The following is a 26,876-nucleotide window of genomic DNA, read 5'->3' on the forward strand; positions in this document are numbered from 1 at the left end:
CATGCAAGATCCAATCTACATGCAAGGCTAACTGGCGTCGGGCATGCACGTACCATCAAGACACACAAGAAAGCAACACGTGCCTGTTAACATCCACATGACGTGCACGTATAAAGCTCATGTCCGCAACAACTCAAGCTCTCCAAACAACTCGAGTGCCACATCCAGAGTTCCAAGTGTCGGCTCCAACTCCTTCACGCCGAATCAGATTACGCCCCTACAACAAGTAAATCAACTCGCCGAGTCCAACACTACCGGTGCCGACTTGATCGACTTCAACTCACCAAGTCTGACTAATCTCCAATTTGTTTTTGTCGAGTCCGATTCTATTTCTACCCGGCAATTAGTCGGGTCAATCAAGGATATATACCAGAGGACAGTTCAAGACATTCAAGCTACGTATTTATACTGTGCACATATACTCGTAGGACTTGGTGCGTGTACTGGAGCTAGTGTGCGTGTGTACTCGTGCGCCTACAGCCAACAAGCTTATAGCAAGCAAGCTAACAAGAAAGCAAGCTCATGTGGTGCCCAAACTGAAGAAGCAAGCAAGACCAAGATATATTGAGCTTCAATTTACAATCAGCCAACTGCTAGAGTCCAGGTGCCAACTCCGACTGACTCCATGCACAATCAAACAAGGACATGTCAACAGCAGACAGCAAATCAATTTCCAAACAGAGAACAAATCTCCCCATATACAGTAGCCACACATGACTTGCTAGCGGCTTCGAGGCAACTCATCCCTCTACCATTTCAAGTCCAACCCAGAAACAAGTCCTACTCCTACTCGAACAAGCAACAGAAGTTCGTACAAGTCCAGAGCCAATTCTATCCAAGACAAGTACCGAATCAGTGCAGAATAGAGGAATATTAGGTTACGACGTCGTACCAAAAGAACTCGACTACATCAAGCACGGAAGTAGTCCAAGCCTGAAGCGAGCGATCCGTCCGATGACTCTGATCCAGAAACAAATTGTACTACTACAACTTCGTATACGAATATATCACGGACATGCAAGAAGCTAACAAAGGAAGCAAGCAAGCAAAGCCAAAGGTGTTTGTGCATTGATTTATACATACGACATGCTCATACGAGAGAAGGTCAAGAAATACAAGCTATACGGTCAATAAAGAGAAGACCACCTACAGCAGGCCGACAAGTCACGGGCAAGCAACCAAATTCTGGGAACCCGGCAACACATTCCGAGTTGTTTCGAGTACTCGACATGACAGTCACTCGTCTGGTTAAACTCATCAGCAAACAACCCGGACGAGCTGTCCGACGACTTCATCATGCTATTCGACTACATCAAGCAAGTTGTCGACCCATGAGGGTAGCTAAAAGCTAACACCCGAAACAAAAAGCAAAATGGCTGAAAACATGCCTGAGCATCCCGGCCGAGAGCAAAATAGCTGAAAAGATGCTTGAGCCCGCCGATGAGGGTAGCTAAAAGCTAACACCCGAAATAAAAAGCAAAATGGCTGAAAACATGCCTGAGCATCCCGGCCGAGAGCAAAATAGCTGAAAAGATGCTTGAGCCCGCCGATGAGGGTAGCTAAAAGCTAACACCCAAAATAAAAAGCAAAATGGCTAAAAACATGCCTGAGCATCTCGGCCGAGAGCAAAATAGCTGAAAAGACGCTTGAGCCCGCCGATGAGGGTAGCTAAAAGCTAACACCCGAAACAAAAAGCGAAATGGCTGAAAACATGCCTGAGCATCCCGGCCGAGAGCAAAATAGCTGAAAAGACGCTTGAGCCCGCCGATGAGGGTAGCTAAAAGCTAACACCCGAAACAAAAAGCAAAATGGCTGAAAACATGCCTGAGCATCCCGCCCGAGAGCAAAATAGCTGAAAAGATGCTTAAGCCCACCGATGAGGGTAGCTAAAAGCTAACACCTAAAACTAGTCGACTGAAATTAAGCTTAAAAAGACCCTCCAGCTCTTCGTTCCGAAAAGTAAGAGGCTCGAGGGCTACATCCAGATAGGAATACTTTTTCCTCAGAAAAGCACAAGCGCCACTCAAGAAAGCACTCGGATGCCGAAGTTTGTCAAGGCAACATTCTATGCCGAGTCGTTTTACATAGCGCAGACAAAAGGTTATCAACACAAAGATCTACATCTAACAAGTCATAGCGCAGACAAAGCACTTGACGGATCACAAAAGATGAAGAAAAGAAAAGTACTCGATAAATCGAGGGATTTCGTCAGGATAATGCACAGAGTTGTTTACAGGGCAGAGTACAACCACGACATGCACATATGACGTCCGGGAAGCAATAGCGAGCAAAAGATTAAGATATATGCATATATACACTGAATACACATGCACATACGGATCTGCATGCATGCAAATGAGGAAGCCATCAATTTACTGGACACATAAATCATGATGGGATACGAACGATCCAACAAGGTGCAAGCACACATCAAGTCATATACAGACTGTCATCACATCTACAACTCTGAAATATCAAAGCCAAATCAGAACCAAGCCACGAGCAGCAAGCCGTCCGAGACCAAAGATAGCAACCTGTCCGTTCGAGTGTCCGACTACTTCGAACACATGAGATGTCCAACCGTACATCAAGCCAGATAACAAGCGAGCCAAGACTGACTACTCGGCCGAGGAGTCCGAATACTCGGATACGATTTAAGCAAGAAGAACACGCGATCTACATAACAACTCGGATACGGAAGCCAAGCCAAAAAGAGGAAGGCACACAAGAAAACCCAAAGCTGTAGGCTAGACAAAAGTACACCGAGTCTGCACGAACGCAAAAAGTTAAGAAGAACTCGGATACGAAGACCTCAGCATGAATGGTACAAAATCAAGATCAACTCGGATACGGAGGACTGACCATGAAGCAAGACGAACGACCAAAGAAGCAGGTAAGGCCAAGGCATTTGTGCACTATTTATGTATGTGCATGCACGTACATATCAAGGCTCATACATGATGCGTACATTCCTGTCGACAAGCTATTCTAGCTGGCCAACAAGCAAGCCATCCGACTGGAAGCAAGCAGGCCACTACAACAACCCGCTGACTCTGCCGCGATGCTCAATGACTACCTCGACTACTACTCAGAACCAACAAACTAGTCGGTGATGAGTTCCGGATGCTCGACGTGTCTACAACCAACTGCTCGGACGTGGTATCCAACTACTCGTCCGAAATACCCAGCAACTCGGCTGCGGCGATCAACAACGTGGCCACGAACCAAGGGAGCTACATCTATACCATGAGATCGGGAAAAACACGCTCTTGAGAGCTATTTTACTCAGACAAGTCCAGAAACAACCTGGTTTGATCAAAAAAGAACGCCGATGAGGTACGGCAAGAACCAAGACAAGCTCAGAAAGAACCCAGATTGATCAAAAAAGAACCCCAACAAGGTACGGCAAGTACCAAGACAAATCCAGAAAGAACCCGGATCGATCATAAAACAACCCCGAAGAGGTGCTGCAAGTACCAAGACAAATTCAGGAAGAACCCGGATTGATCAGAAAACAACCCGGATAAGGTACATACAAGTTCGGAAAGAACCTAGACGAAGTGCAAACAACCTGGAAGAGGTACATCAAGAACCAGAGAAGTCTAGAAAATGACCTGGATGAATAAAAACAACTCGGAAGAGCATCATGACTTAGTCAAATCAGAAAACAACCCGGGTAAGGTACATACAAGTTTAGAAAGAACCTGGACAAAGTGCAAAACAACCTGGAAGAGGTACATCAAGAACCAGAGAAGTCTAGAAATGACCTGGATGAATAAAAACAACTCGGAAGAGCATCACGGCTTAGTCAAACACTAAGCCCGGGGGCTCAGCATTCGCTTCAACTACGCTCGGGGGCTCGGATTCAAGGATGAAAGTCCAAGAATACAGGTACTCAAGACTACGACAACACATCAAGACCCTTCATCCGATTTCTATTCTAAAGAAAAAGTACTCAGAGAAGGCTCGGGGGCTGTGGGATACATAACCCCCAAAATTTTTTGAAGACAAGAATCTGGACCCTCCAACTTTTGCAAGCAAAAGAAAGAGGCTCGGGGGCTACACTCACTGAGTGCACTTTTATCCAAAAGTGCACATCAGCCGAAGAAAAGACAAAGAAGACCGTCTCAAGGTTTCACTTCAAGAAGAACCTGGAGCGGATTTACAACAACTCAACGAAGACCAAGAAGAACAAGAAGGCTTCTGAAGCTCATCCATGAGATGCTCGGGGGCTTATCGATACGGGACCCATGGGGTTTCCCACGGAGAGAAGAAGACCTAGTCCAACTAGGATTCCCTACATGTAATCCTACTAGAACTAGTCGCACATAATCCTACTAGGATCTCTACTTTGTAACCGACTAGGACTCCCGCCTCTCCTGGACTATATAAAGGAGGGCAGGGGTCCCTAGATCGGCAGCTACACACATAACCGCAACATACCTCGCAACACAACAAATAGCGCAAGGCGCAATATACTATCCACACCAAACTGGACGTAGGGCGCCGTGACTTTCCGGCGTGCCGAACCAGTATAAATCGTTGTCTCCCTGCGTTTACCATCAAGTTTCTGGAAACGCCGATACCCCTCCGAACAAATCACCGTCCCGGGTACCCCGTGACGGGTTGCCGGTGGTAAAACATCGACAGCAGCATTGCCCTCCAAATACATGGAAGCAACACTGACCCAGAGAGAGGGATCAACGGCGTTCATATGGAAATATTTCTCGCAATTGGAACGCCAGAGACGAGGATTGTCACTGTTGAATTTGTTGAAGGGGAGTTTGGGAAGACGACCGGCATGATGATGAGGAAGATTGTGTGGGGATGGAGCTTGGAACAGTGGGGATGGAAAAGGCGGACGAGGTGGAATTGTGAGCGAAGGGGGGAACGATAATGAAGGGGAATAGGAGGACGCTGCAGGGCGGAGGAATTAGGCAGAGGAGGAGGATCTGGAGGCTTACCCATGACCGGGACATTCGTCCAGGTCATGACTGACCCAAACCCAACGTCCCGGTGAGACGATGCAGTGTCGTGCCCACTGGGCGATTCGATGGGCGCACCGGCGAGCGCACGGGCGGACGTCGAGGAAGAAGGAAGTGCAACGCTGGGCCAGCGTCGAACACCTTGCGGTCAGGAGCCCGGGAGAGCTTCTTCACCTCGAGCTTCAGATCATCCACGAGGGCCTCGATCTCCGGGCGCCAGGTACCGAGATCCGTGGTGGCGACCTCGAGAGCCGTAACGCGGTCGGAGCTGTCGGGGAGGAGTTTACCACCACGAATAGCTTCCAGATCGGCGACCCTCTTGCCGATGTCGAAGGCGAGGTCGGAGCACGTGGACTCAAGGGCGTCGAAGCGCTTGTCGACGGCGGCGGCGCGGTCCGCGCGGGCGCGGTCGAGATCGGCGAACCGGCCCTTCCACTGCTCGTCGTGGGCGTCGAATCGGCGATTGAATTCCTCTTTGGACTTCTGGATCTCGTCGAGGATGACCTTGAGTTGGGGATCCATGGCGCCTAGGGTACGACGGAATCTGGTGAAGTGGGTGTGGTGGTTTTGGTGAGGTTCCAGCGCGTCTAGGGTGCGGAGCGAACTGGGAGATGGGGCAGGAGCGATGGAGGCGAAATCTGATACCAATTGTTAGCAGTGGAATCTCTGGCTCGAAAGGAAGAACCGAATTCGACTGGAAATGTGATATACTGAATTTAACTGCAGGAATCACAGAAAATGTTTAACAGAGGAGTACTTGAACAGAATATACTTGTTACATTCCAGCCTGATCTCCCTCGGCCTCACCTACTCTAGTCTTATACTATCTTGTCTAAACACTCCATTCTGGGCCAGACAGCCTGACGTTGGGCCGGCGCTCGCTGACGGGCCGGGCCTGCTCATCCGTGGTTGGTTCCTCGTTATGTATCACCGGAACCATAGGATCAGTGCTGACACGAGCCAAAGCTTCCTGCAGGTTCTTAGGGTCCGCGGTGAGCACCCGGGGCATGAAGCTGTTGGGGATATCAGAAACACTTATACCACATTTCTGAAGGAGCGCCAAGTTGGGTTTGCACACCTTCTCAATGCTTTGGCTGAGGAGAGCGGCGTTAATTCTGAGCGCCTGCATGAGCTCGTCGAGGGAGCCAAAGACCGAGATCCAAAACTCAAGATTGAGGCGAAGCGAGCCGTGGCGGAAGTGGTTCATGCCAACGATGAGGAGGCGAATGTTCTCTGGACGTGACAGCCCGAGGTCGGTGAGCTCGGCGACGCGGGAGGTCAGGGTTCTCTCCACGTCGGAGCAGAGGACTTTGGGGTCTCTGGTGACGGCGGCGGTGACCTCGGCGCTGGAGAGGAAGGCGACGACCGCGTCGGGCCTCGAGGCGTCCTTCAGATGGGAGACACTCTTCGACGCCTCCAGGGCCTGGGCTCGGGTGAGGCCGCAGGTGGCGACGAGGTAGTCCTCGACGGCGAACGGGGTTGCAGCGACGCATTTGGTGGCGGAGAGGAGGCGGTGGGGATAGAAGAGAGGGGAGATGTGGGGGCAAGGGCCGCGGGTTCGTGTCCGGGTGAGGAGGGAGATCATGCGCTTCCGGAGGTGGATCATGGCGCTCCGGCGCGGCGTGCCGGCGTGAGGGTTACCGGTGTCCTCTCTTCCACTGTGTCATGTCAAAGGCCGAAGGTGGCTTTCAGTCGAGCCGCATAGAATAGGCCCAAATCTGCATGTGCTCAGAGCCGACAAGATTAGCAAAGCCCAGGCCCAGCACATATACCTTCGGTCTCCTCTCTTCCACTGTGTCCCAAAAGCTTGAAACCCTCCCGGCGGCGGCGGCGTGTACCGCCAGCGGAAGCTCCCGGCGCTCTCATCCGGTGAAAGAAAAGAGGGAAAAGAGACAGGAGCCGGCTCAAATGGACAGCGGAAGCGATTCCGACGGCGCCCCAGAGGAGCTCACCGCCGTCCAGGTACGTCTAGTCCTCTCCCCTCGAGGACCCGAGAGTTACGATTTGCTTGTGTATTCCGCTCAAGCAGACGATGGATATATGCGCAGATATTCCCGTAAGAGGATTATACAGCTCTGTGCCGTCGATTTGGTTGGTCGAGTACTTTTTTTTGGTTGGATTAGGGTTGTTAGCTAGCCTTGCCGGTCATCCTGTTTGTTCTTCACACTTCAAGCTCCATGTTGATATATGTAGAAAATACTGAGTGCTGTGCCTTGTTATTGTCTTTTAGGGTGTTGAGAAGCACGAAGAGATCAGTAAAGTTGAGAAGGACAGTGCTATCAGGTGTGTTTCTTATGCTTACTTTACAGCTGATGACTGGATGGACCTTCTGCTGCCCAATGTGCTACTTTGATCTGTTCTTGTTTCTGTAGACTGTACGCGAGTAGATGCCACTTGATGCTTGCTATGGAGACTAGTTCTGCTTGTCTTCGTGGACTATGCTAGATTCCTTAGTGGTTCTCTTGGTTTCAGTAGATGCAAGTGCCATTACAAATTTTGTTTTGGACGGTAACCTAATGAAGTCGAGATGCTCAATAATCAGGGAAAAGTAACTCCTTGTACATATTTGTTAGTAATGTTTATGCCTAAATGTAGAGCTTTTAACGTTTACAGTTTCTTTGTTTTATATGTTTATATAGTTTTGTGTATTACTCATGGTGTGTTCCTTGGCCATCCAATCCAATGGTATAACTGTTATTGATTTGTGGGTAACCTTTTTGTGTAACTCATATGGATTACCTATCTGAATCTTGTTTTCTTGAGGTCATCAAGGTGCTATGACTTTTTTTATTATCTGTTTTTTGTATCGCGGAGATAATTATGCCATATGGGCATGTGGGATGTGTCCTTGCAGAGCAACATGGGAAGGAAAGGAGCGGAGGAAACGTTGGGCCCAACGAAGAGCATCCTCTAAACCAGATAAGAAGGCGCCCAAGGAAGTAGAAGATGAAGATACTAAACAAAGTGAGGAGAATGAGGAGACAAATACAATGCCTGGAATGCTCCCCACTAGTGTAATTGAAATTCTAGCAGCTCGTGAGAAGTATGTGCACTTCTCTTGCTCAATCAATTTTTATTAAAATCTTTGTTTTTGACTTCAACTTCATTGGTTACTTTGTCTTCATCTCGCACTCTCAGGCAAACTTTCGCATCAGATTCTGAGGAAGAAAATGTAAAGCAGAAGGTTCAGAAAAGGAAGAAGAGAATGAAAACTGATGGGTATGTTTAATGTTCCTGTCGTCAAATATAAAGTTTCTGAAATGATACTTATGCCAGTGGTCGATGTGTTTATCAGGCCTGAAACTATTCTGCTGAAAGATGTCCGGTCAACGCAACACGTGAAGAATGCCCTTGATTTCTTGGAGCAAAGGAGAAATCGGGTTCCAAGATCAAATGCAGTTTTGAAGAATGCCAGTAAGGCTTTGCGTCTCCTGTCTTCAAAAGGCAATTTTCTAAGTTAAGCATGTGGTAGAATAGCACATTTTCTGAATCTGTGTCTAGACCATCATCTCAACAGCAGATATGGTCAAGAGACTTTGGACCGATGTTGTTTGAATGGAATCAATCTGGCATGTGAGATGTGATGATTAATACACATGTGAATTTTAGTTATCTATTTTTATGGATTTGTGCTGCAAATTTCTAAAGAAAATTCTGAAAGATTTTCAAATTTCGATAGCAATGTAACACTTCTTTTATCAGACTATCAGACGGTTGTTGTATTGACTTATTGTATACTTTTGCTATTACCGTTCGTCTGGAAATGTTTTACTGGTGCATTTCTTTTGGCATGCTGATAGCACTTCTTCGGTTTTTATTTTATTTTTTAAAAAGGATAGTACTCCTAATTATTATATTCTTCCGCAACAGTACGTTTGTTGTGTTTGTAGAAGGACGTGTCAAAGAGGATTTCTTTAAAGACCTGTTTGGATGGATTAGGACAAACAACTAGTCTAAGTGGACTAGTGAACTAATAATTAGTCCATGACTAGTAAACTAATAATTAGTCTGCATGTTTGATACTTAGGGACTAAAAATTAGTCAACTAGTTGTTAGTTCTGTGGATCCAAACAGGGCCTAAAGTATTCGACAAAGGTTGTATGTGTTACGAAGGTATTGTGGTTGATCAGAACAATGTAGAGCTCCAACATTAAAAACGAAATATAGTAAAATAAATAAGATTAGTACAATAGATCAGAGGAATGATTCCGTATGAACTCAAGCATGAGGGTGTTCAAAAAATAAGGATGCATATGTAATATGTTGCCAGTCTAAGTTTATCTGATACAAAGGAGGTTACAACATAAGACGTGGCTCAACATTCTGTCACAAAAGGCTCTTTTTTATTTTTGAGATTCTGTCACAAAAAGGCTCTAGATATATAGATTTTGTAGTTTGGAGACCTAGGTAAGAATGATTTATGATAGTTTAGAAATCGTGGCGTAACTTACTCTCTTTTTTCTAGGGTGCGGGACGCGCTTACAGGGTGGTTCTTCCACAAAGATATAGACCACAGTACCACCCATCTTTAGTCTCGCTTTTTTTTTTTGCAAATTACACAAGTACAAACGCATGAATACACGTACACAAACCTTACCCTATGAGCATCTCCGAAAGACTGTGCCGGCACATCTCGAGATTGACAAAGACACCACAGGCGTCTCACTGTCGATGGAAATGCTGACTACCACTGAAAACATAACGTCGTTAAATCCTAGAATAAAGTCAGGAAAATGCGAGCACCCGTGTAAGTCAAGAATTTGAACCTGGGTAGACATGTTCCACCATAAGGAACCTAACCAACTGAGGTAGTCTCAGTTTGCATCTTTAGTCTATCGCTAATGCTATGGTGAGGGCGTCCGTCGGGGCGTGTCCGTCAACAAGGCAACAGGTTGCCCCTCCATCACTGCCTAGCGACCTTTTCTAAAAAAACCGCATTTGATAGCGTGCGGCTTTGCCGCGCCGTCCTCCGCCCTTGCCACCACGAGCCGTGGGGGCGCCCTCATTCCCCGCCGCGGCGCCTTCCTCCCAATAACGCGGTCTTCCTCCCAATCCACGCCACGCCAGCCGCAGGTGCTCGCCCTGCCATCGTGCTCACCAGGGGTGCTCGCGGCCTCGCGCAGGCGGTGCTTGCCCAGGCCACCGAGCAGGTGCTCGCCCTGGTGCGCGTAGTGCTCGCCACTCTCGCTAGCGCATCGACGAGCTCCATGCACCTCCACCGACCTCTGTGCTGGCGTCGAGCTCTACAACGACGAGCTCCATTCGTCCAAGCAACAAGGCGACATTAGCACTGAAAAGCATGTTGCAAGCGTATGTTTCAAGTGTTTCAGAGTATGTTGCAAGTATTTCGTAAGGATGTTGCAAAAGTAGATTGGGATGTTGCATATGTTGCAATGGTTGTACACGTATGGGCAAACATTTGTTCCCAATGTTGTAAGTGTGTTTTCTCTAGATGTTGCATATGTTTCACACATATGTTGCAAGTGTGTTTATCTGGATGTTGCGTATGTGTTGCAATGTTTTTCAAGCGTTTCGTGTGTTTTTGCAAGCGCCAGTTTTAAGCGTTTCATCTGTTTTCAGATATATGTTGCAAGTGTTGTATCTGAATGTTTCAAAAGCAGATCGAGTATTGTATCTTCCTCCACGTCTTCTGTTGCCTCGCCTTGGTGTCTCCTCCTCGCTTTCTGCTACCTTACATCCTTCTCAGACTATGGAAGGGTGCGGCGGGGACGCACCGCGGGATGGTGGCGCAGACGTGAGCGCACGCTCTTCTCTTCTGTTACGCAAAAGGTAGCGCTTCAGTCCCTTCAGTTTCTCTGAGATAAGACAGTTCCCGTCAGTTTTTCGATTACGCGGGATGCTGAGATAAGACAGTTCTATTGATGGGCCGTGATGCCAGCCCACGGTTCAGTGTCTGAGTTGCGTCTGGACGCGCTGCTAGCGCCAGACGTCCGGCGCTAGTGCATACGTCAATCTATAGGATATTTTTTGTGTTTCATGAAGGACAATTTTTTCATATCAAAACGATGGGAGCAGCTAAACTACGGCCGGCCGTAATATAGCTTATCGCACGGCCTTTCCTTTTTTGGTAAAAAGTGCAATTATTTTATTCTTTTTTCGGCAAGGATGCTAATTAGCGTTTGTTTATGGTGGGATGTGACCAGGGCCAGATACCGACCACACATTTGCACATCTATACGTTCACAAAAAGAGGTAAATAAGGCCTAGACGTATGCTCTTTTAGGTACTATATATATATATATATATATATATATATATATATATATATATATATATATATATATATATATATATATATATATATACACACACACACACACACACGTTCACAAAAGGGCAATGTTTTCAGAAAAAAGAACACATCTCAGAAAAGAATATATTTGCATCTGCAGTTTTTTTTAAAAAAAAGCACAACACTATACATTTAGTCCCACACATTTGCACATCTTCTCTATACTGGCCCCGGATCTTGCTTCTCTCTACATGGCCTGCATTCCTGCATGTTAAAAAAACATAACATGTGTCATAATTTTGTTGCTGGAAGGAGCTAAAAAAAAGGATGCTTATGTTCATGGAGCCTCTATTGGTGATGAGCAGGTTCCTGTAGTGGATTCAATTTTCCTAGGCAATGTAAGTGTTATTCATTAGGCAACAATGTCTTCCTATTAGGCAATTTTGGTATTCGAAAAAAGCAAGTATAATGTTTGTGTTCATTTGCAACCCACAGCCCCACCCCAACCTCCAACCTCCAACCCCGGTTTATTTGCAAAAATACATATCAAACAGAGACAGGGTGATGATGTCAATAACTAGTTTTTGTACAAAAGGCAGACTAATTCAATGGTTGAACAGAAAGGATCATCATAATAGTAGAACTACCTCCAGATTAGCAACAAAAGACTAAATTGCCTATTTAGGAGCACATTGTTGTCTAACAAATGACTTAAGTTGCCTGACAAAATGACACTTAAATTGTCTAAGAAAATGATTGTGTTTTTCTTTTGCGTGTGTGTGATCATACCTCGTTGCCGCCATTTGGACGATGGCGCACACACTCCATGAAACCTCTGCCCTCTAGGCATTGTATGAAGAACTATCCATGTAAAATGCATGCACAGAAAAAGCTATTGTCATTGCATTTGTACATAGCAGAAAGCAAAAAACATTACAGTTAAAATGCCTACAATATGACAATTGAACAAGGACAACTAGCTCGATAATGTACGGCATCCAGTATTTCCATGTATGCTTAGAAATCAGAAACTCACACGAAGAAAATATGGTAATCAGCCTGCTCGTCTGCAATTATTTGGCTGTGGCCGCAGCTTATTGCAGCTATACCTACAGTATAGTCTAGTTTACTTTTGCAGCCAAAATAGCGGCAGCCGGTTGCAAGAAGCTGCATTTTCTTAGGCAATTTAAGTGTCATTCATTAGGCAACAATATCTTCTTAAATAGGCAATTTTTGTATTTTGAATAAGCAAGTATAGTGTTCAAACAGCAACAAAGTATTTTAGTCTTGAACAGTAATACCTGAACAGTATTTTCTCCTCTCCCCCAAGCATACACCTAGAGTGACCAAAACAGCAACAAAAAGCATTTTAGTCCCTAAAAAAGTTGGTGCAGGTTAAGAGAATAAAAAACAAAATCTGTGTTCAAAGTAGAAAATGATGAGTACCAAAAAAGAAGATTTTACAATGCATCGAGATTGGATCAGGTCGTTTTGTGCAACTCATGGGACCTGCTCAGCTGTGCTTTTGAAGTAGCTACAGCAGTTGCTACTGCTTATTTTCTACTACAAAGAATAGTAAATGTAGGCAGGCTTGCAGCAGCAGCAGCCACAACGCTTGCTGCAGCAGGCAGTTCCGATAAGTCTGACATATACATAGCAGAGGCACCTAAGTGCATATCTGCTTTCCCCAGTACAGCATATATGTTTCTCACATGATCCATCTTTCTAAAATAAACAACCACAATCCCTCAGTATCCTCTATGTAAGGAAAACCATCAGTATTTGATTAGGAGGCTCCATATTTCCAGATAGACTAACCATGTGTAATCATGTCAGTAAAAGGTCATCCTGAATCCATTCATACTACTTAGTGGAGGTTCATAAATCACATCTGAAACTACTAAGCTTAGTAGTTGTTTTATCCATTTTATAGGTAGCATCAGAAGGTATCTCGAATCACTTAACAGGAATCCTTGATACTAGCCAACCCCTAAGATGACTACCTTCTACCTGATCGAGTTCAGGCAGCAGATTACCAAATGACAGCATGGATATGATGCAATTTGCTAAACCTACAGAGCACAATATGGATCAAGGCAGGATTAGCAGCAGGCATCTAAGCATGAGCATGAAGCACTGAAAAAGCAACTAAAAGTTGATCCACTCGGGCAAGGCGATGGTGGAAAGGACTAGAACACAGCGACATCCGCTCGGGCAGTTAGCTAGTGAATAAAAATTATTGAATCTTAGCTGAGAGCAAGGAATGATCACAAAGCACATCAATTTTGGTCCACTGAACTACTGCTGGTAAACTAAAAACTGTTGAGAGAAACATTACCTAAACTCCTGAACTGTTGTTGGACAGCTAATGTTTCTGCAGAACTGCTGCTGCTGCTACAAAATTACCAAGCACTCAAAAAAAGCTAGTAGGTCAGGCAAAGGATAAATAAATCAATACAAACACCAAGTAGCTACAAAGAAGCTAGGGAGAACATGGCAAGCCGCTGCTCAAATCTGAAGAAAACATAGCTAAGCTATGCAGTGCCAAAATGCTGCTTATGCTGCCCAATGGTGGCCTAGCTAAGGTTGCAGTTGCTATGACCTGCAGATAAGAACTGGAGTAACCAATCAACAGAGAAAGCAGGGATCCAAGAAAAGCACACCAAGCTGCATTTTCTTAGGCAATGCTGTAGTGGATTACATTTTCTTAGGCAATTTAAGTGTCATTCGTCAGGCAATAATGTCTTCCCAAATAGGCAATTTATGTATTCTGAAAAAGCAAGTATAGTGTCTGTATTCATTTGCAACCCACAGCCCCAGCCCCACCCCTCGGTTTATTTGCAAAAAAATAAAAATGCATAGCTCTATTTTCATTTTTATGCATCACACCTATTTTGTGTAACGGGCAAAAATACAGATCAAGGTCAACAGAATATGAGAGTAAACAGAATATGTGAGGACTCTGGAATATGTGATAAACAGAATATGTGAGTAACTAGAATATGTGAGTGACCATGGCTTCACTGGGAAATTCTATTGGCAATCCAGGAATATGTAATATAATGTACAAAATGAATGTAGAAGTCAGATGGCAATTTCTAAATTAGGTGCACATGAAACAGAATTGTGAGGACTCTAGAACAATTCACAAAGATTATCCATTTCAGACTCAAAATAACAGTCAGCAATACCTAGTTCAATTTGCATTATGCAAACACTGGCTGTCAGAATACAGAAGTAGAAACCACAACTCTAATGTAACTGCTAGGTAAAGAAACTAACAAATCTCAAGATAATACTATAACAGACATATTGTTGAAGTAAATATCTAAGGGTACATAAACCATAGGTATGACCTAGATATTCCCTCATAAAAATATCAACAGATTTCCAGATAGATGTACACAAGGGAATTGATGGCCACTATTTTACCTGGGGCGGTCACCCGGTGGGATAGAGTTGAAGGGACGAGACGGGGGCTTGGAGGACTTCTTGAGGGTATTAGGCACAACCTCTGATGGCAGGTTGAGGAAGCTGCGGAGGTGCTCAATGCCATTGTTGGTGAGGTACCAGTAGTAGTACTGCCAGAAGAAGGTCTCATTCCTTTGACTTGAAGCTCTGCATGAGCTTAATCACCTCCAAGTTGGGCACATCAAGCTTCGGGTGCTTGGACAGGTTGTTGTCCTTCTTGGCATACAGGACCCCCTCTGCAACATAAGTACAACAGTTTTTCATATACCCTCAAACTAAACTTGGGGTCGTACATAATCCGAATATCGCTAATGCTTATAATGTCTAAATTGGTAGACGATAATAAAAAACAACTAACATCAGAACTATTTAATCGCATTTGCATCACATGGCATCCGGTTTGAGTCACTCCCTCTACAGGAAACACAAAATATACCAAACAAGCATTTCGGAATTGGGTTGCAATCAAGAGCTCCCATTTTACTCATTTACCTTCTACTGGGTGCAACAACCCTGCTGCTGAGAATTGAGAACTCATCGGTTGGGGGAAAACCCGCAGGCAGCAGGCATCTAATGAACTAATCGCGAATGGGAATGGCAACCAGTATAACATACTGGGCGCGCCTAGGGGACCGAAAAGGGAGAAGGAGCTCACCATGGAAGAGGTACTTGCAGATCTCGCGGCGGTTCTTCTTGGAGATGATCTGCGACAGAGGGGTGCAAAATCGCGTTAGAAGACGCGGGTGGAGCAGACGCATTGGTAAACCAACAGACGTAGATCTGTTGAGAGGCGCTTACCATGGTCAACGAAGGACTCGCGGCGGCACTGGAAACGACGACGACGGCGACGGCTGGGGTGAGCCGAAGCTGAGCACCACGCGCCGGCCGCTGCCAGTGCCCGGAGCCGAAGTTGGCAGGGTGGCTCGATCTGCACAGACGAGCCAGGAGTGGGTGGAGTTACGGCCGTCCCGGGACGCCGGGAGGCGCGGCGGATTGGGGACCGGAGAGAAGACCTAGAAAGAGAATGAGGAGGAGAGAGAGGGGAGGTGGAGAAATGAACAGGCGTGCGTCCCTTTTCTCTTCCCAGTGGGGTTCACCCCGGCGTTCACAAGTGTTGAGACGTGCTAGCTCTATGGTTCGATTCTGCTGTGCGCACGCCCGGCCAACCTAAAGTCTTTACCCAAAACGATTGTTCATGATTCACTTTCATTTCTTTAATCACTTCTGTCGAAAGTTGATGTGTCTGGCATTTCGGAGATGATTGATGCTTACAAAGCGAGCGTGTGTGTGTTCTTTATTCCTGACTCGACACCAGACATCAGAGCTCGAGCTTGGCATGGCCGTCGAGCTCCTGCCATACTTTCTACTGCTTCCCCTGCTAGCCATACCACTCGTCTTCCTCGCGCTGTGCCGCGGAAGGGATGCCCAGCGGCGCTTCCCACCAGGGCCGTGGGCGCTGCCGGTCATCGGCCACCTGCACCACCTCGCTGGCGCGCCACCGCACCGAGCCCTGCGCGACCTGGCGTGACGCAACGGCCCGCTAATGCTGCTGCGCTTCTGCGAGCTCCCCGTCGTGGTCGCCTCGTCCCCGGACGCGGCGCGCGAGATCCTGAAGACGCACGACGTCAACTTAGTGTCACGGCCCGTCGGGCCTATGCTGCAGCTCGTGTTCCGGCTGGGCGCCTAGGGCGTCATCTTCGCGCCCTACGGCGAGGGGTGGTGGCAGCTGCGCAGCCCAGGATCTGCGCCGTCGAGCTCCTCAGCGCTCGCCGCGTGCACTCCTTCCGCCCCATCCGAGAGCACGAGGCCCGCCGGCTCCTCAGCTCCGTCGCGACCGCGGGGAAGCCGGTGAACCTCACCGAGCGGCTTAAGGCGTTCACCGCTGACACCACGGTGCGCGCCATCATCGGTGGCCGGAGCCAGCACCGCGACGCGTTGCTGCGGCTCCTGGAGGAGGCGCTCAAGGTCATCCCGGGGCTGAGCTTGCCGGACTTCTTCCCGTCGTCACGGCTCGCGATACTCGTTAGCCGCGTCCCCGGCAAGATCGAGCGCCGCCGCAGCGCCATGATCGCCATCCTCGGCGATATCATCCAAGAGCACCAGGACAGGAGATCAGCCGGAACCCGGAGGCGTCGACGAAGACGAGGACTTGCTTGACGTGCTGCTGAGGCTCCAGAAGGACATGGATTCTCAGGACCCTCTCACCACTGACAACATCAAAGCCGTCATCTCTGTAAGTACAGCTACCCGAGGACTCTCGCCGGATCGTCACGGATTGCATTCGTCCCTCGTTCAAAGGCATTTGCTTTCGCAGGATCTGTTGAATGCGGGCAGCGAGACGTCGGCAACGACGCTGCTGTGGGCGATGGTCGAGATGATGCGGACCCGTCGGTTTTGCGGAAGGCGCAGGACGAGGTCCGGAGGGCACTGTGAAATTTTTGTATTTTTTTTCCTTTTGAAAACATTTTTTATAAAAAGACCTACGCCAAAACGTTTGCTGAAAATAGACCATTTTTAGGCGTCTTAGAACATGACGCCGATGTATGAGGGTCGGCGTCGACTGACACGACGCCGATGTCTTGCCACGTCACGGACGACCCCGGTCGACGGCGACACGGTGACGCGTGGGGTTCGAGACGTCGGCGTCGTGTCAGCCAACGCCACGGGCCGAACCTCGGCGCGGCGGGACTACGCGCCGAGCTATTGGCACCATCCGGCGCGCGGCCCAACAACGGTTCGTGGCCCAATAGCTCGGCGCGGGGTCACTTAACGCCGACCCACTGTATGTGCGCGGCCCGACTCAACGCCGAGGTCTGGTCCCTTGAAGCCGCGCCGCGGCCCCCTTCTTCCTCCTCTCTCCATTCTGAAACCGCCAGCTCTCCTCTCTGTTCTTCTCCCCCACGCCGCCACGAAACCCTAGCCCCCAAAATCGACCCTAGGAGCCAGGATCTCGTCTCCCGAAGCTTTCTTGAGGTAATGGTCCTTCCCCTCCTCTAATTTATCCGCGTAGATGTGCTTGCATTGTTGTTTATTGCATAGTGCCTCCTCTGCATCATTGCTGTTGTCGGCGTCCGACTTGTCCCTGTTACCACTTCCAGGGCCATACTCTAGGTCAAAGATGCGTCCCTGTAGATATGTGATGTACTGTTGATGGGGATAGATAGGAGGAGGGTCGACCCATCTAGTGAAGCCACAATTATCTGGACAGCTTGAATCCTGAAAACCCATCTACCAATAAGTACTACTACAAACCCAATGTAAATCTAAAAAAGAAGAGTTCAAAGGAAATACAAATCCTCGTGGGCATCTAAAGAAATGACGTCCTCCACCGTCACAGTCGTTGTACATCTGCACAACGCAATTCAAACCGTGGCGGCATTTTGGCCAATCTTCAATGCGCTTGTCGTATGATCTAAGAGGTCTCTCACGGGTGAAGTCACTCTTCCTCTCCAAAGAAAATTCCTCTATTGGTTCTTCAAAAGAATCAGGACCCAGAGAACCCTCCCACACAATCGGAGGTCACTTCCTCACCCCCTTTCCTCTCCCTCCGCCGAAACCCTTTCCACTCGAGGAACCTCCGCTCGACATTTGCTAAAACTAAACCAGAAAACAAGTTATGTGGATGTGGAGCAAGACATGGACCACTATATATAGAGATGAAGACAGGTTCACCATGAATGCTACTTGACAAAAAACTTGTGTGCGTACTCATTTATTGAATCTGCAAAGGCTAGATGCTTCATCTGAAAAGCCTACAACCATGACTGGTCATTTCATCTGAAAAGGCAACACCTGTGTTTTGTCACTTCATCTAAATGCAGTACATCACTCTGATATTAATTCATTGCGTATATGGATACAACAGTAAACGAATCTAGACTTTTCAGTGAGTTTTCAAATAGACTTTTCATTGAGGGCAACAGTACCTTGGCAAAACGCCTTGGTCATAAAAAATTGAAATGTAATGACCAACAAATAACTAAAATACATACTAACCCTAATGACCAACAAATAACTAACCCCAATGACACCTACAATAAACAAAGAACCCTAATGACCAAAATAACTAGAAACCAAACTAACCTAACATATTCATCACATAAAACAGTTAAACAACAATGCACTCAATCATCCTAAGCCATACATTTTGCAAATGCAAACACAAATATACCAAAATACCATACACCCATGATTCCACATGATTAGAGACAATGCAAGCACATCTACGCGGATAGATTGGAGGAGGGGAGGGCCATTACCTCGACGAAGCTTCGGGAGACGAGATCCGTGCACCTAGGGTCGCATTTGGGGGTTAGAGTTTCATGGGGGCCGTGGGGGATTTGGGAGACAGAGAGCCAGCGGTCTTCAGAATGGAGGGAGGAAGAAGAAGGGGGCCGCGGCGCGGCTTCAATGGAACAGACCTCGGCGTTGAGTCGGGCCACGCCGAGCCTGGTGGGTCGGCGTTAAGTGACCCCGCGCCGAGCTATTGGGCCACGAACCGTTGTTGGGTCGCCTGGGCCGCGCGCGGGATGGTGCCAATAGCTCGGCGCGTAGTCCCGCCGCGCCGAGGTTCGGCCCGTGGCGTTGGCTGACACGACGCCGACGTCTCGGACCCCACGCGCCACCGTGTCGCCGTCGACCGGGGTCGTCCATGACGTGGCAAGACCTCGGCGTCGTGTCAGTCGATGCCGACCCTCATACCTCGGCGTCATGTTCTAAGACACCTAAAAATGGTCTATTTTCAGCAAACGTTTTGGCGTAGGTCTTTTTGTAAAAAATGTTTTCAAAAGGGACCAAAATACAAAAATTTCACGAGGGCACTCGCCGGCCATGACGCTATTAGCATAAAACCACGTCATGTACGTGCATGGCTTGTGTGTCAGGTTGAGTCATCCATGGCGCACGTGTTCGAGCTCGCGTTGGAGTCCATTGGCCAGGTTGAGTCCGTCGTGTGTGCGACGTGTCGATGACGAACCGACCCTTCTGTGTTGAGTGCGCAAGTCAAGATTAGGGGAGGCAATGTTGAAAATAATCGTGACTTGATTTAGTTTGTGTCATTCAAGTCACGTTCTATTATTAGAGTACGTGTTAGTCACGTATTTGTGAGGCTACATGTAGTTGAACGAGATGTGTTCTCGTAGAAGAACAATTGGCATCAGATCCATGGTTAGGGAGAGCAGAGCAAGCTGAAGATGTCGACATCGAAGAAGGACGGAGACTCGAGCCCCAGCAGCCTTGACGATGGCGCACCATGTACGGTCGTGGCGGAGCGCATCATCGGCGACACGGTAGAAGTCCCAAAGCCGTCGATGATGGGAGGTGTAGCGTCGCGTCGAGTGCGAGCAAGAGTCGACACAGCTCCGGAGACAAGTGCTTCGGCTGTGGTGAGCTGCCACTTCTCGAGGGAATGCCCAAAGCCAACGAAGGAGGAGGCATTGTTTGGCAATGCCATCGATGAACTGATGCTCCTGTGTGGCGGGATGCACAGTGATGCCATGGTTTAGGGGGAGATTGTTAGCATAAACCACGTCATGTACGTGCATGACGCGTGTGTGTGTCAGGTTGAGTCGTCAATGGCGTGCGTGTTCGAACTCGCGTTGGAGTCCATTGGCCAGGTTAAGTCCGTCATGTGTGTGACGTGTCGATGACGAGGGTCGTGTGTGTGACGTGTCGATGACGAGCCAACCCTTCTGTGATGAAGCATTGAGTGCGCAAGTCAAGATTTTTGTTACTTTTTCTGAGGACGTTGACATCTATTTGGAAATAATCATGACTTGATTTAGTTTGTGTCATGTGAGTCACATTCTATTATTAGAGTACGTGTGAGTCACGTATTTGTAAGGCAATATGCAGTTGAACGAGATGCGTTGTCGTGAAAAAACTAGATAGGCATTAGTTTGTTAGGGGACGTGGCTGTCAACTTGGAGACCGGACCGTGGAGCGTGAGTCGTGTGGTGCATGCATGAGGTGTGGCCTGTGCAGGCGTGTCGATGTGCACGCGCACGAATGAGTTCCGACCAGCAGGTTGTTGCTCGATAGTGCGACGCTGGGCTTTAAAGCCAGCTTGTAAGGGTTGGATAAATTGTTTTAAATAATAGAAGCCAAGATACAGGCGTTTTCCACCGGCATATCTATCTTGTTTACTGTTCATCTTCTACCTCTGTTCGGCGAGAGTTAGAGTGACTCGGCTCCAACAGACACGGTGACCGAGGACAGCTGGGGCACCCTACACTACCTTCGGCTCGTCATCAAGGAGGCACTTCGAGCATTGTTGCTGCCGCGGGAGTGCCGCAGCCCGTGTCAAGTGCTCGGCTACGACGTGCCCCGTGGTGCCATGGTACTAGTGAACGCATGGGCGATAGGCAGGGATCCAACACACTAGGAATCGACCAAGGATTTTGTTCTAGATCGGGGTGTCATCCTCGTCTACGGTGGCCACGGGCGGAACTCCGATAGGCTCGTCTCCTCTCCTCCCTCCTTCTCCTCCGTTTATGGCTCGGGCGTGGGCTGTTTGGGGTGCCACCAGTGGCGGCAAGGCATTGGAAGGGCGCTAGGGCACCAGGCTAGCCCTTCTATAGGTGGGGCGTCCATGGCGCGGCGGTGGATGGCGGGGAGAGGTAGGAGGGGTACATGTAGGGTGGATAGGGGCTCTAGGTTAGGGTCCAGGGCTCGGTGGGTGAACGCGAACGCCCTAGCGCATCCAAATTTGAACACCGGTGGTCAAGGGAAGGATGGGGTGGTGTCATGGTGCAGGCCACAGTGGCGATGTCAATGCAGCGCGGGTGCGAGCTAGGGAAGGGCACGGAAGCCGCGGATCGCAGAAGTGGCGTGCATCCACGCGCGTGTGGCCAATGGCTCGAGCACGGATGGCTGTGGCAAGCGGGCAGCTAGGATTCCTCCACGGCGTAGTTGCTCTGCCTTGGCGCAAAAGAGGGAGGGGGTGGAGAATGACAGGGGTCCATGGGGCCCGCTGTCAGCGACACCATGAGAGAGGGGGAGTGAGGCGTGGGCGCGGTGCTGGGCTGAGTGGGCCGTGGCCTGGCTGTGCGTGGGCGAGGGCACGGGCGAGGGCATGGGTGAGGCGTTGGGCTATGGCGGAGGGGGTAGCTGGGCCGCTCAGCTGGCTGGGCTGCTTCTGATTTTTCTTTTTTCCTAATTCTTCTCTTCTCTTTTCTATTTCTAAACCCAATTTCTATTTTCTAATGTCCACCCTATGTCCTTATACTTGTATACATGTATCCCAAGCATGTATACCACCCTAGGTAGGTCCAATAGGTTCACATGGGTCCAAGCTTGGCTAGGTTAAAGGTGCACACACAAACACAAGTTTTATTTATTTTAATGTTGATCAAATTTTATTAGCAAACATAAAACCCAAAAGAAGCAACTCAAGGTTTATTTAAAATGCATATGCTCACACATGCCACTATTCGGGGTCTACTTGTGCAACTATAGGGGTTTTTCTTGCATGATCACTCACCAATCATGGGTTTGTTAGGAAATTTTTTGAAAGTTGGCATTTTTTGTTCTTTGGATTTTTCAGGGATGTTACATTAATCGACCTCCATAATCAACAAGTTAAGGAACCTTCGTCATCGACTCCCAACAACATCAACGTACCTTCTCCAACATTCTGGAGAAGGTAACTTCATCATCGACCTCCGCAATCAACAAGTTAAGGAACCTTCGTCATCGACATAGACGACATCAACATCACCTTCTGCAATAGTCTAAAGAAGATATGTTCGTCATCGACCTAGGCGACATCAACATAACCTTCTCCAACAATCTGGAGAAGGAACCTTCGTCATCAACCTCAGTGACATCAACATAACTTTCTCCAATAGTCTGGAGAAGGTACCATCATCATCGATGTAGGGTCAAGATGGCAGACTAGAGGGGGTGAATAGTCCTTTCTAAAAATAATTGTGCCGGCTAACCGAAACAAATGTAGAATTAAATCTATCGGTCTAGCTAAGAATACACCCCTCAATCTAAGTTCTCAAGCACCTTAAAAAGATCCTAATAAGGCAACAAAAGTATCGGGCTAGCTAGAGCTGACCTAAACAATTCTAGTAGCAAAGTCACACAAACCTATGCAACTAGTACTTTGGCAACCGAGGGAGCTCCTACACAAACTAGTAAGCAAAAGCATAAAGCTCCTAAGCTCACCAGCAATGCTTAATAACAAGGCTACACAAGCCAAATTAGATAACACAAATTACCTAGCTACACAAACTAAGTAATATGACTAACAAGGCTACTCAAGCCAATTAGTCACGCAAGGGAGCTACTTCTATGCTACACAAGCAAGAAGGTAACTAGCAAGCTACACAAGCAAACTAATTACAAGAGCAACTACACAAGCACAATATATGAAATGTAAAAACATGCTTGTGTAAATGGGAATGCAAACCAATGGAAAGACAAAGATGACACGATGATTTTTATCCTGAGGTTTCACTTGGTTGCCACCAAGCTAGTCCCCGTTGAGACAAGCTCTAAAGTTACCGCCGGTCCTCTTGCTAGTGGTGACCTGTAAGTCACACTCTCCCACATGGAGTGCTTACACAAGCTCTAGCACTTTGACATGGCTAGACCACTTGTCACTCTTCGTGTCTCGCTCAACTAGAGTTGCTCTTCGTGGCTCCCGCGGGGTAAGCACAATTCCCCCTCACAATCACTTCTCCGGAGCACCACATAATCTTCTTTGTGTGCTTCAACGGAGATCACCACCAAGCCATCTTGGAGGTGGCAACCTCCAAGAGTAACAAGCACCATTGGCTTGCACCTTGATCACCTACTGGCACTAGATGCAATGTCACAATGCAACGCACTAGAATCACTCACTCGCAATAGATTTGCACTTCTTGCAAGCACAAGTGAGTTAGAGGCTTCTCAAACCAAGCACACACAAGGGCAACACATTCCCAAGGTGCTCAACCTCAGCCAAGCTCGAGCTCCACCTCTATTTATAGCCCCCAAGCCAAATAGAGCTGTTGGAGCCAAGTAGCGCATTTCTGCGTGGTCACCGGACAGCAACGTGCGGGCGCCGGACAAGGGGTGGCGGTGCCCCAACGGTTGAATTTCAAAGGGTATTTCAAACTAGCTGTTGGACATGTGGGCACCAGACATAGGGGTACGGTGCACCACCCTAGGGGTGGCGATGCACCCACGGCACCCAAAACATGTTTTTGCCCCTCTCTAGAAAAATATGGCGGTGCCAGGCACCAAACAGTCCGGTGACCATGGTGGTGCCCCTTCATATCAAAAACAAAAACCACCACATCAATCTTGTAGAGCATTTCATTAGCTTTCCAAAAAGTCCTAGATCATTGAAATCAAAGTTCGGAGCTAAGAGCTATGCCTAAAATACAAAAGGGTAGTGCTGCTGATTTGGGCACGTTGCATGGGGTGGCGGGACCACCACCCTAGGAGGGGCTGTGCACACCGGAAAAGGGCAGTGCCACCCCTCAGGCTGGGCTGCACATTGGCTACAAGTTCGGGTGTGTTTTTTGACCCTCGAACAACCCAAACTTGCTCTTTTCTTCTCCAGGTTGATCCAAATCAACTCCAACACCTTCTCCTTTGCAAATATGCTAACACCACCAAGTGTCCACCATCTTGTGCATGTGTGTTAGCTTTTCACAAACATTTTATCAAAGGATTAGCACTCCTTTCACCACGCCACTTGATCCAAGCAATGATGCAAAGTTAGATCACTCAAGTGACACTAGATGAATGATAAATAAGTTTGCCCCTCTTGATAGTATGGCCATCTATCCTAAACCCGGTCATAAACTTCTCTACACACCTATGACCGGTGAAATGAATTTTCCCTATAGGTTATACCTTTGCCTTGCGCATTGCATTCCATCTCCTCCAATGCTGATGCAACACATGCACCAGCCTTAATTAACAAATGATATGATCCACTTCATATCATCACGTGACCTTATTGGTTCATCGATCTTGACTTCACTTGCTTTTCACCGTTGCCCTCATTCGTTGGTGCCAAGTCTTGCTCAAGCTTCACCGCCACGTGGTCCATCGCTTCAAAGCCTCCGACTTGTCATTCACTATTGCAACCGGTCCATTAAGCCAAGCCTTGTCTTGATCTTCTCCACCTAGTCACATGAATCCATGTCATGTCTCATATGCAATGAGCTCCTTCATCACATGTGTGAGCATTTCAACATATCCAAGCCATGTTCACCTCCATGGCATGTGTTGCTCATACAAGTATACCCGTGGACTAATCACTTGTGTATCTCACATAAACACATATTAGTCCACCTAGGTTGTCACTCAATTACCAAAATCAAACTAGGGACCTTTCAATCTCCCCCTTTTTGGTAATTATTGACAACTCTACAAAGATATAGAAAATAAGCTCAAATGGATTTAAGTTGCTTGCCCAAGCAATTTTACCATGTGTAAATAATTTTGGACAAGTACTACAAGCCCAAATTGGTAGCATTAGCTCCCCCTAATATGTGCTAGTGTGTTTGGTTTAAAGCTTGCACATATGCATAGATTGGAATTGTGGAAGGATAATTACTACTAAATGATGCTAAGGTGTAAAGATTAAACCTTTATAGTGTGATACCAATCGGAGCGCATATTTAACACCATCCTTAGCACCATGGTTAGCTAGATACATAAAAACACTAGTCAAGCAAGGTTCTAGTGCCACTTGTAAAACATATATATCTAGCTACCATCCTATGCATGCTAGTAATCAAATCATCATTCAAGTTCTATGACTAGCATACACCACACAAGCATGTATATCAAATTTTAAAACTTATGCCAATGCAAGCAAGCACATGACTATGCACATATCAAATGCAAACAACTAAGTTCATGAGCTTGCTCCCCCTACTTGTGTGCTTCTCTTGTCTAATAATTTTGATCCTTCTCCATTCTTCAATCTTGCATGTCCAAATCCAACTTCCCCCAATATTATTTCATATCTTTGTACTACTTCTCCCCCTTTGTCATCAATTTCCATAAAAGGTGTGCATCTCTTGATACAAAGGGTAGTGCTAGGGATAGATGGTTGACACTTGAATCTTGCATTTTTTATGAACACCACCTAATGTTGGAATGACACCAATTGAATAACTCTTGAGATACCACATGTAGTTATAGGGCATCTCCCCCTATGTCAAAGCATGGGTTATACCACTTGATAAGCTTGAGCTCTTGTAGGTGAGGGAGCTTTCTTCACTTGATGATCACTTAAAGTTGAGGATCACTTGAAGTCTTGTAGGATATCACTTGTGATCTTGATCTAGACACCATTTGTGAATACCACTTGAAGAAACATTTGAGTCTAGATACCACTTGAAACAAATAGACTAGATATCCATTTGCATTGTTGTCTTTTTCTTGAACACTTGTCACTATCATGAGCTTATGTTGTTGACTTGAACTAGATTGGTTTGCCTAATCTTTCAAGTCTGGTTTGAACCCTCTCTAAGCTTCTTCACACACACTAAGCGGTTATCTTATCAAGGTTGTACTTGTCACTTGTTGGCAATTCAAAATAAATCAAGTACTTGGGTTCACTAGCTCATGAACAAACTCTTATACTACCACTATATCAATTAACCATTCAAGCAATAGTGGTAGGCTATGAATTTTAAATTTTCATTTGTTATGCATGATCCTAATAGGCATGTACTATATGCACTAACCGCATACTAGTGATTGATGAAAATGATCATGCACATTACAATGATACCTTCGTTATGTTGGAGAAGAGGATAGTCACATAGATTCTAATTCATTTCTCTAATAGCAATGTGAAGTCCAATTATAAGCTTGGTGAAGACCAATCATCAATATGAAATCCATTCTTCACCCATATGAAATGAAAATCACTTATGATCAAGTGCACTTCTTGTTGTGGTTGGCTTGCTTCATCATTTATTATTGCTTGCTTGAGAGCACCAAATGTGAGAATACCACTTGAACTATCATGACTTGCTCTCTTTTGGGTGTTGTTTGCTTTCTAGATCAACCCTTTTGATTGCTTCAACTAAGCATCTCAAATGTTTCTTAGATCACCACTTCCATTTTAGCCTTCCAAGCCCCACATGCTCGGTTTACCTACAAAAGGTGACAAGTCCCTACACTAGGGAGAAATGACCTCTCTCCAA

The 26,876-nt window shown here is 47.0% G+C and overlaps 1 protein-coding gene and 2 pseudogenes across 1 annotated transcript; 2 read left to right on the forward strand and 1 right to left on the reverse strand.

The window, feature by feature from the left end:
- The first annotated feature begins 6,566 nt into the window (after positions 1 to 6,566).
- On the forward strand, positions 6,567 to 8,713 carry LOC136475923 (uncharacterized). Its single transcript, XM_066473586.1, has 5 exons — positions 6,567 to 6,947; positions 7,216 to 7,268; positions 7,840 to 8,028; positions 8,124 to 8,204; positions 8,281 to 8,713. Exons 1-5 carry the CDS (start codon positions 6,708 to 6,710, stop codon positions 8,444 to 8,446), a joined length of 729 nt encoding a protein of 242 aa, XP_066329683.1. The 5' UTR covers positions 6,567 to 6,707; the 3' UTR covers positions 8,447 to 8,713.
- Positions 8,714 to 11,342: 2,629 nt separating this feature from the next.
- Positions 11,343 to 15,842, reverse strand: LOC136475924 (small ribosomal subunit protein eS10z-like; annotated as a pseudogene).
- A 395-nt stretch (positions 15,843 to 16,237) lies between these two features.
- LOC136468666 (premnaspirodiene oxygenase-like) overlaps positions 16,238 to 26,876 on the forward strand; it is a 52,882-nt pseudogene continuing 42,243 nt past the window's right edge.

The sequence above is a fragment of the Miscanthus floridulus genome, chromosome 8 (genome assembly GCF_019320115.1).
Source record: "Miscanthus floridulus cultivar M001 chromosome 8, ASM1932011v1, whole genome shotgun sequence".
NCBI classification, from domain to species: domain Eukaryota; kingdom Viridiplantae; phylum Streptophyta; class Magnoliopsida; order Poales; family Poaceae; genus Miscanthus; species Miscanthus floridulus.

Excerpts from the sequence above, each read along its gene's own strand:
- LOC136475923 (XM_066473586.1), top strand. The coding sequence starts at position 6,708 with ATGTGCTCAGAGCCGACAAGATTAGCAAAGCCCAGGCCCAGCACATAT. Across the intron at positions 7,269-7,839 it reads GAGAAGGACAGTGCTATCAG|AGCAACATGGGAAGGAAAGG; the intron begins GTGTGTTTCTTA and ends GTGTCCTTGCAG. Across the intron at positions 8,205-8,280 it reads AAGAGAATGAAAACTGATGG|GCCTGAAACTATTCTGCTGA; the intron begins GTATGTTTAATG and ends TGTGTTTATCAG.